General features: G+C 41.7%; 1 protein-coding gene across 2 annotated transcripts; it reads left to right on the top strand.

Annotated features, from left to right (window-relative positions):
- Positions 1-8,161, top strand: EIF5 (eukaryotic translation initiation factor 5). 2 transcript variants are annotated; one of them, XM_011951426.1, is made up of 11 exons: positions 1-221; positions 683-962; positions 1,066-1,147; positions 1,701-1,873; positions 2,131-2,242; positions 3,324-3,469; positions 3,715-3,873; positions 4,149-4,310; positions 4,612-4,776; positions 5,387-5,521; positions 5,914-8,161. In XM_011951426.1, the coding sequence occupies exons 2-11, from the start codon at positions 891-893 to the stop codon at positions 6,001-6,003; spliced, it is 1,296 nt and encodes a 431-aa protein (XP_011806816.1). In that variant the 5' UTR covers positions 1-221; positions 683-890; the 3' UTR covers positions 6,004-8,161. The 2 variants fall into 2 exon arrangements, with proteins under 2 accessions (XP_011806816.1, XP_011806815.1); XM_011951425.1 differs by lacking the exon at positions 1-221 and having other exon boundaries at positions 587-962.
- Positions 8,162-8,668: the final 507 nt, after the last annotated feature.

Genomic DNA, 8,668 nt, shown 5'->3' with positions numbered 1-8,668 from the left:
TGGGGATGGGCCCAGAGGCTCGGGTCGCGCGCCGCCCTTCTTCGCGGAGGTGTCCGGCTCGCCAGCCCCCGCGGAAACGCCTCGGGGCGCGGTAGCCATGGGGACCGGGTCGAAGGTTAACCGAGTGTTGGAATAGCGAGGAAAAGGGAGGCCGGGCCGAGCCTCCCTTGCTTAATGGCACTTTTGGGCGAGCGCTGCTTTTAAGGAAGTGCTGCTTTGAAGTAAGCCATGGTTGCCGAAGCAACAATTAGTTGTGGAGAACAGTTCCCCAGTTTCCCCTTGAAAATGATGGCGAACGGGGGTGTGCCTGAGAAGTTTCCTAATCCAGGCGGGGTGGGGGCGGAGAGGGTTCGGGTTCGTTCTTGAGCACTTCTAGAATGGCCGCAGAGGCAAACCTGCTGAGTGCTGTCGGTCTGATGGAAACTCAGGCGACTGAGGCAGCGCAGCTTGTGTTTCTTACCAGGCATTTCCCTACCAGAGTCACAGCTTAGTCGAAATGGAGGCCTTTTATGTTCCCGCAGGTTGTACTGTGTTACATGACAATGACTGCTTGTGATCTCAGATGGTTTTTAAGGTAGAATTAAGCAGAAGCATTACTAGGATGTAAAAGGAGGTGTTTCCATTCAGCGATGATGTTAAACCTGGGGGGGGGGTTTGTGTGTTCTTTCTCTTTCTCTTTCAGAGCTGTTGCGCAGCCATTGGTACCTGTATTGGGGAAACATAGCATACAAGCAAGAAGCTTACAGCCTCAGTGGCGAAAATTTTTTCATGTCAGAGACCGAGAACTCTTGCAGTCGTTTATGTCATCCCTTCTTCTCCAGACAGAAGATACCAAAAAGTTGCAATCAAAGATCTCTTCATCTTATTGATAAAGCCACTAATAAGCCAAAATGTCTGTCAATGTCAACCGCAGCGTGTCAGACCAGTTCTATCGCTACAAGATGCCCCGTCTGATTGCCAAGGTAATAAACTGCTCTTCAATTTAGTTGATAACTCTTTCTGTAGAATTTTGGAGTTTGCATCTGTCAGGGGAAACTGCACAATTAAAATTCTTATTTCCTTTAGGTCGAGGGCAAAGGAAATGGAATCAAGACAGTTATAGTCAACATGGTTGACGTTGCAAAGGCGCTTAATCGGCCTCCAACGTGTAAGTAAATCTTGGAAAAGTCCATAAAGGGCATGTTATGGATAGAGTCCTCAAAGTGTTTGAGCTGCAAAACTTGTTCTAATTGTATGCTAGCTAATTAGCTTACAAGTTAAGTGAGGTACCGTGGTTTATTGGTTGCCATGAGTTCACAAAACTACCAGGGGAACACATTTAATTAAAGAGTGGATGGCCGGGTGCGATGGTTCACACGTGTAACCTCCAGCACTTTGGAAGGCTGAGGCAGGCAGATCACGAGGTCAGGAGTTCTAGACCAGCCTAGCCAACATAGTGAAACGCTGGATCTACTAATAATACAAAAATTAGCCGGCTGTGGTGGCATGCCCTGTAGTCCCAGCTGCTCAGGAGGCTGAGGCAGGAGAATCGCTTGAACCCGGGAGGCCAAGGTTGCAGTGAGCTGACACCATGCCGTTGCACTCCAGCCTGGGTGACAGACTCCATCTCAAAAAAAAAAAAATAGTGTTCGTACAAACGTGGGTGAATAGCCAAAGATTAGTTAACTGTAACGATCCAAATTTCTCTTTCATTCAAATAGATCCCACCAAATATTTTGGTTGTGAGCTGGGAGCACAGACCCAGTTTGATGTTAAGAATGACCGTTACATTGTCAATGGATCTCATGAGGCGAATAAGCTGCAAGACATGTTGGATGGATTCATTAAAAAATTTGTTCTCTGTCCTGAATGTGAGAATCCTGAAACAGATTTGGTAAGTGCTTTTGTGGTTGTCAAAAGAAAAAAGCCATATACCTACTTTTGTTACCGTTAAGTAACCTTCCTGAGAAGGCAGAGCAAATATAAGTCAAAGACAAAACCTCCAGTTGTGGAGATATTTCCGTTTTTTTTAAAGTAGGTCACTGTGAAAAATGTTTCCTTTGGATGTGAAGCTGTCTGTGGTTTAGATGTCTTCTGGTTAGATATTTTCGTGTTATGTTGTGGATAACATACTTGTTATTTTTTTGGCAGCATGTCAATCCAAAGAAGCAAACAATAGGTAATTCTTGTAAAGCCTGTGGCTATCGAGGCATGCTTGACACACATCATAAACTCTGCACATTCATTCTCAAAAACCCACCTGGTGAGTCTTCCATGATGAACTCCTAAGATCCTAACATAAAGTAAACTAACTGTTGGGAACAAAATGGAAGGTGTTTTTGTAATAGGAATGTAAGGGAGACTGGGCATCGTGGCTCATGCTTATATTCCCCGCATTTTGGGAGGCCAAGGCGGGCTGATGACTTGAGGCCGGGAGTTCAGGACCAGCCTGGCCAACATAGTGAAACCTGTCTACTAAAAATACAAAAATTAGCAGAGCGTGATGGTGTGCTCCTGTAATCCCAGCCACTCAAGTGGCTGAGGCATGAGCATCACTTGAACTTTGGAGGCAGAGGTTGCACTGAGCTGAAATCTTGCCACTGCACTCCGGCCTGGGCAACAGTGACTCTGTCTCGGAAAAACAATGTAAGGAACCTTTTAGTCTTTGCACTATATTTTACCAAATCTAAGCTATTTTTCAAAAGTGTATTGTTAATTACCATTAAAGGTGAAAAATCGGCTGCCAATTAAACTGCCATATCAAGGCAGATGATCTTAGGGTAGATGAAGTAATGACTGAAATTCTGATGGAAACCCAGCAAAGGGTCTTTTTACTGACATTGGTAAAGAGGGCCCGCTTCATTCAACTTGAGCATTGCAAGCAACACTCTGTGGCAGATGATGGAAACTGTCTGACACAATTTGAGCTTGCTATAGCAAGAAAGTCTAACCTATTCCGGTGTTCTCTCTCCCATGAGACAAGCCGTTATATAGACTTAAACAGTGTTTCATCTGTCGGCTAAAGCTGGGTTGAGTTTATGACTGTTCATGAGGGATGACAGAGAGGGAACCTTTCACTCCCGGTGGAGGCATTATCACTTCATCTTAATGTTACCTAGCAGTTATAATACTCCTCTAACGTTTTGTGTCACTCCATTCTTAGACATTCTTATCTATGAAATACATGATGAATTTGGTCTATGATGTCTCTTAGCATTTGTGTGCGCTGTGGTTTTTCTGAGGGGATCCATAGGAAAGTTAAGGGCAGGGTTTTAAATGTTAATGATGGGCAATGAGGTCACGTAAGTTACGGGGTTAAATTTTTATTTCCTTTTGCTCTATAGAGAATAGTGACAGTGGTACAGGAAAGAAAGAAAAGGAAAAGAAAAATAGAAAGGGCAAAGACAAGGAAAATGGCTCCGTATCCAGCAGTGAGACACCACCACCACCACCACCACCAAATGAAATTAGTCCTCCTCCACATACAGTGGTAAGTGCAAGGTTGATGGCCTAGGGGTCACTAAAGTTGTGTAAAGTGTATGTCAATTGGTTGAGGTGGGCGCAAGTGTGGAAACTAGCCTTCAGTGTGTAATACACTAATGTTTTGGATTGGTTTGAATTAAGGTGAACCCAATTTGGTGGGAGATGGACTTGATGCCATTAGCTTGACAAAATGTGAAGCTTTTTTTGTTTTTTTAAAGACTTTTGATCAAGTAGCTCTGTTTTCGGAAACAGGAAGAAGAGGAGGATGATGACTGGGGAGAAGATACAACTGAGGAAGCTCAAAGGCGTCGAATGGATGAAATCAGTGACCATGCAAAAGTTCTGACACTCAGTGATGATTTGGAAAGAACAATTGAGGAGCGGGTCAATATCCTGTTTGATTTTGTTAAGGTAAAATATTTGCATGGTCTGTAAATAGGCTTCAGCTCAGCCTTGTGCCTTTAGATATATGATACTTTAAGCAGTGTGATTAGGATTACTCTAATGCACAACTCTTTTTAATTCTTGTTCATTCATTAAATATTTTTTGCACGTGGTTCCAGGCACTATATTTTTGCAACTGCCCGATTAGGAAAAATATGTCCATGAGAGCAGGGACTGACTGCCATCTTGAACCTGGCAAAGTGTGCCTCCATTTCACTGAACTGTTTTCCTTTTATTTGCAGAAAAAGAAAGAAGAGGGTATTATTGATTCATCTGACAAAGAAATTGTTGCTGAAGCAGAAAGACTGGATGTAAAAGCCATGGGCCCTCTTGTTCTGACTGAAGTTCTTTTTAATGAGAAGATTAGAGAACAGATTAAGAAATACAGGCGCCATTTCCTACGAGTAAGCAAATTGCTCTGGATTCATAAATGAGATTACAGCTGTGTGGCTTTTGAGATGGTCGTTTTAACCATTTTTGCTTGTCCTGTCATGCTTGAAAGTAGGGAAATTGACCCGCCTTACAAGCCTCTGGGCATCTGAAAGTGCCGTATCCAGGCCCTACAAAGTAATAGTGATGTTTATGTATTGACCTTTTTGAACCACTATTGTATGGGCCTTGCACTTGCAGACACTCTTATTTGGGTACTAGAGTTGTCAACTTAGAACATATGAAAAAGCTTAACGCCAAGGTATCTATTTGCAGTTTTGTCACAACAACAAAAAAGCTCAACGGTACCTTCTTCATGGTTTGGAGTGTGTGGTAGCAATGCATCAAGCTCAGCTTATCTCCAAGATTCCACATATCTTGAAGGAGATGTACGACGCAGATCTTTTAGAAGAAGAGGTCATCATCAGCTGGTCGGAAAAGGTGGGGAAGTACATCGGTGGGCTCTTCAGGTTCACAAGTTTTGGGGTGGTTTTTTTTTTTTTTTTTGGAAATGAAGTCTCTGTTGCCCAGGCAGGAGTGCAGTGGTGTTATCTCAGCTCCCTGCAACCTCTGCCTCCAAGCTTCAAGTGATTCTCCTGCCTCAGCCTCCCTAGCAGCTGGGATTACAGGCACCTGCCATCACACCCAGCTAATTGTTGTATTTTTAGTAGACGGGGTTTTACCATGTTGGTCAGGTTGGTCTCATACTCTTGACCTCAGGTGATCCGCTGTGCCGAGGTTACAGGTGTGAGCCACCGCTCCCAGCCATTCACAAGTATTGTGACAGGGTTTTGAGATCAAGAAAAAAATGTCTAATACCTAGCTAAAGTTCAGTCCCTGTGCTATAGGTTGTGATTCCCACCATATCAGCTTTGTAGTCATAACAGACTGCTGAGACTAATGTATTCACTGAGTACATTTATTCTGTTGAGGATTCAGACTTGTTAGGACCCAGTCCCCTCAGAGCTGAGAGCTCAGTAAGGGGGATTATATAAATAATCAAAAGTTGTTAAAGGTTCCCAGCTAAGAGACTTGTACTCACATTTTTTAGGCCTCTAAGAAATATGTCTCCAAAGAACTTGCCAAAGAGATTCGTGTCAAAGCAGAACCGTTTATAAAATGGTTGAAGGAAGCAGAGGAAGAATCGTCTGGTGGTGAAGAAGATGATGAAGATGAGAACATTGAGGTAAACACTGCGGGAGGAGGGTATTGGATACAGTGCTGGTGATGGGTGTTTGAGTTAAAAAGGTTTGTGAGGAGTGATGAAATGGCAGTTGGGGGTAATTTCAAGTTGAGAATTTAAGATGCCATAAAATACAGCCGCTCAATAATTTGGAAAATAATAGGCTGGTGGAAACTTCCTACTCCTACACATTATAGCCTATAAAAAACTTTAAAAATGCTCTTAGACTGGAGCCTATGTAAGAGAACTTGCAGTGTTTGCATAACAAAGCTGTTCAGTGAAGAAGAAATAGCTGCGGCTAGGCAATTTTCCTCCTCTGTGATCACAGTTTATATTGATCTGTTTTATAAACAGATTTATCAGCTTATGTTGAATGAAATTATTCTTCTTATCAGGTGGTGTATTCGAAGACTGCCAGTGTACCGAAAGTGGAAACCGTGAAGTCGGACAACAAGGATGACGACATCGATATTGATGCCATTTAAAGGGATGGATGCAACCTAGCTTAACAGTATAATGCTGCAAATTTTCTCCATTATCAGCCAGAAGTGCAACATGTATGTGCAAAAGCTAAAATGGCTTAACATCATGCTACACTTTACACTAAAAATCTATTACTGTGAGTGGTCTGTAATTAAGCCCAATGAGACATCTAGGGAGTCCATACACATCAGTGAGCAGATGTAGTTTGCTTATTTATAGCATGTTTCTTTTTGAAAAACTAGTGGTGGACACATTTGGATCACATTTATACAGTTATAAAAATAAAGATTTGATTTTGGTCATTCTTCAGATGTTTGGCTCCGAATGACTTAAGCTGAAGTAACTGGCTCCTTTTTTTAAATGTTGTGCCATCATTTCACCTGATGAGCATTCTTGGAGCCTGCCAGATATTGTTAGGTTCTGGGGCTGCAAAGAGGTCTTCAACAGGATGTAAAGCAAACTTAATTGTAGTTAACTTATTCAGCCCATTAAGAAATATAGTACTAAAGTTTTATCGTCCCTCAAATTGGCATCTGGTAATGTACATTGTGAAGTAGACTGATAATCAAGTGACAGTGCAACATCTTACCAAGAATACAACCTGAGTGTCCTATAAATAATGTAAGAGCAGATTTTGAAATTTGGAGAGCTGTTTTCTCATTTTATGTACACTTGCCCCAAATTGTAGTCTTTGAAGTCGTGTGCATTGCACGTTGGATGAGCCAGGGAAATTATTACATTAACAAGCATTTTGTGTGTATGTAGTAGTTACTTTGTACTGAGAGAACTTGCTTTGGGGTGCAATTAAACAATAAACTGATTTTATTTGGGAGAAACAGGGAAGGGTGCACTTACTAGCAACCTAAGCATGATTTTTCAGCTTTTGCCCTTAGGGTTTAAATTACAATTCCAAAATGTTAGACATCCTGTGTCTTTTTGTTCAGTGTGTGGCTTTAATTCCCCCCCCCCATGGTTCTTTAATACCTTTTACATTGGGACACATAGTTCATGCTTTTCAGATTTTGGTTGCTATCTTGCCAAAATAAGTGTTAACTGTGTTTCAAACTTGATTTTCTTTTTTTTTTTTTTTCTTCCAGAATGTCTTATTTAAAAAGAAAACTAAAAGTATACTTCTAAGTCAGAGCCTCTATTTTGGTGTAAGACTTGGGATATTTTTTACTTCACATTGAATATAGCCAGGCACCCAAGAAGTCTGATGGCCACCTGAGTGCAGGTGACAAGGACCTGACAGAGCCCATGCAGGGCTTTAGATTTGGACACAAAAGAGTTGATAACTTCCTTGTGAACTCCTTGCCTGATCTAAACTCATTATGGGTTCTGACTGTGTTTGAGTAATCATCTTCAAGGTTAAACCTGTTGGCAGTTGCCCCTTTTCACAAAGTGCACAGTGGGAATCGAGAATCGATAGGGTTAATTTTGGAGCAGTGGCTTATACCATTCACCTCTTTTTTTGTGACTTATTTCACAGGTAATGAGACCTTAATAACAAATAGGTGTAAAAAAATTTTCACATTGAAATGATACAAACATTTGATGTAATAAAACCTTGTTAGCTTGATATTTTAAGGAATTGAAACCTAGCATTCTTAATGGAGAGACAAGAATTGGTCTCCAGCTGCCTTTGATAGATTCGGGTGCAGGTGGAGCAGGAGCCATATACCTGGAGGGATTGTGCTTTGTCACACCAAAGAGGATTTTTTTTTTCCTTCAAACTCGTATGTTGCCTAGGTTTCAAATTCTTTGCCGCAAGGCTGATTTGCTTTCATTAACTGGAATTCCATAGGAGATACTGGTTACCTAAGCTAAGTTGCACTCAGCATACTCAGTGTCAAGCTAATGAGGTTCTATTATAAAGCTTCTACTTTTAATCTGAGGGAAAACATGTTCAGGGCTTCTAGAACACTAAAAATTTTGGCTTAGACCAGTGTTCAGTCTGGTGCCAAACTTCCAGTGGAATTCAAATTCAATAATCTGAACTTTGTTCACAGGTTATTCTAATAGAGTAATTCTTCACTTTGCTCTATTGAACTGTCTTAAGGATTTGTCTAAACAGCTAAGTTACTTGATTAAAATAATGATACAATTGTATTTTGTCTCTGCTTTAATGTTAAAATTAACTTGTTTTCATTTTATAATTAGATCAGAGCATTGGAATCTGCCTTGTTTTGTAGCAGTTGCTTTGGATTTGTGTTGGATATATCCTGCAGTTACACTTGCCAGCCCCACTCACAAAAGTTGTTCATTTCATTGGGTCACTGGCTTTCTTTATTTGCTAGTCTTGTCGTCTATGAACTGAGAATCTGCCTCAATTTTATTTCTTGAAATCTTGACAGGTACTTAATAGGGAACTCAGACTTCAAATACACAGCTGTGTAACTCTGAGTAATAGTATATCTCTAGTTAAGAATGAGGGAAGGGCCGGGCGCAGTGGCTCAAGCCTGTAATCCCAGCACTTTGGGTGGCCAAGACGGGCGGATCATGAGGTCAGGAGATCGAGACCATCCTGGCTAACACGGTGAAACCCCGTCTTTACTAAAAATTCCAAAAAATTAGCTGGGCGTGGTGGCGGGCGCCTGTAGTCCCAGCTTACTCGGGAGGCTGAGGCAGGAGAATGGCGTAAACCCGGGAGGCAGAGCTTGCAGTGAG

The sequence above is a fragment of the Colobus angolensis genome, unplaced genomic scaffold, assembly GCF_000951035.1.
Source record: "Colobus angolensis palliatus isolate OR3802 unplaced genomic scaffold, Cang.pa_1.0 Scaffold32, whole genome shotgun sequence".
In the NCBI taxonomy this organism is placed as follows: Eukaryota; Metazoa; Chordata; class Mammalia; order Primates; family Cercopithecidae; genus Colobus; species Colobus angolensis.
This window is presented reverse-complemented; position numbering and strand designations above follow the sequence as displayed.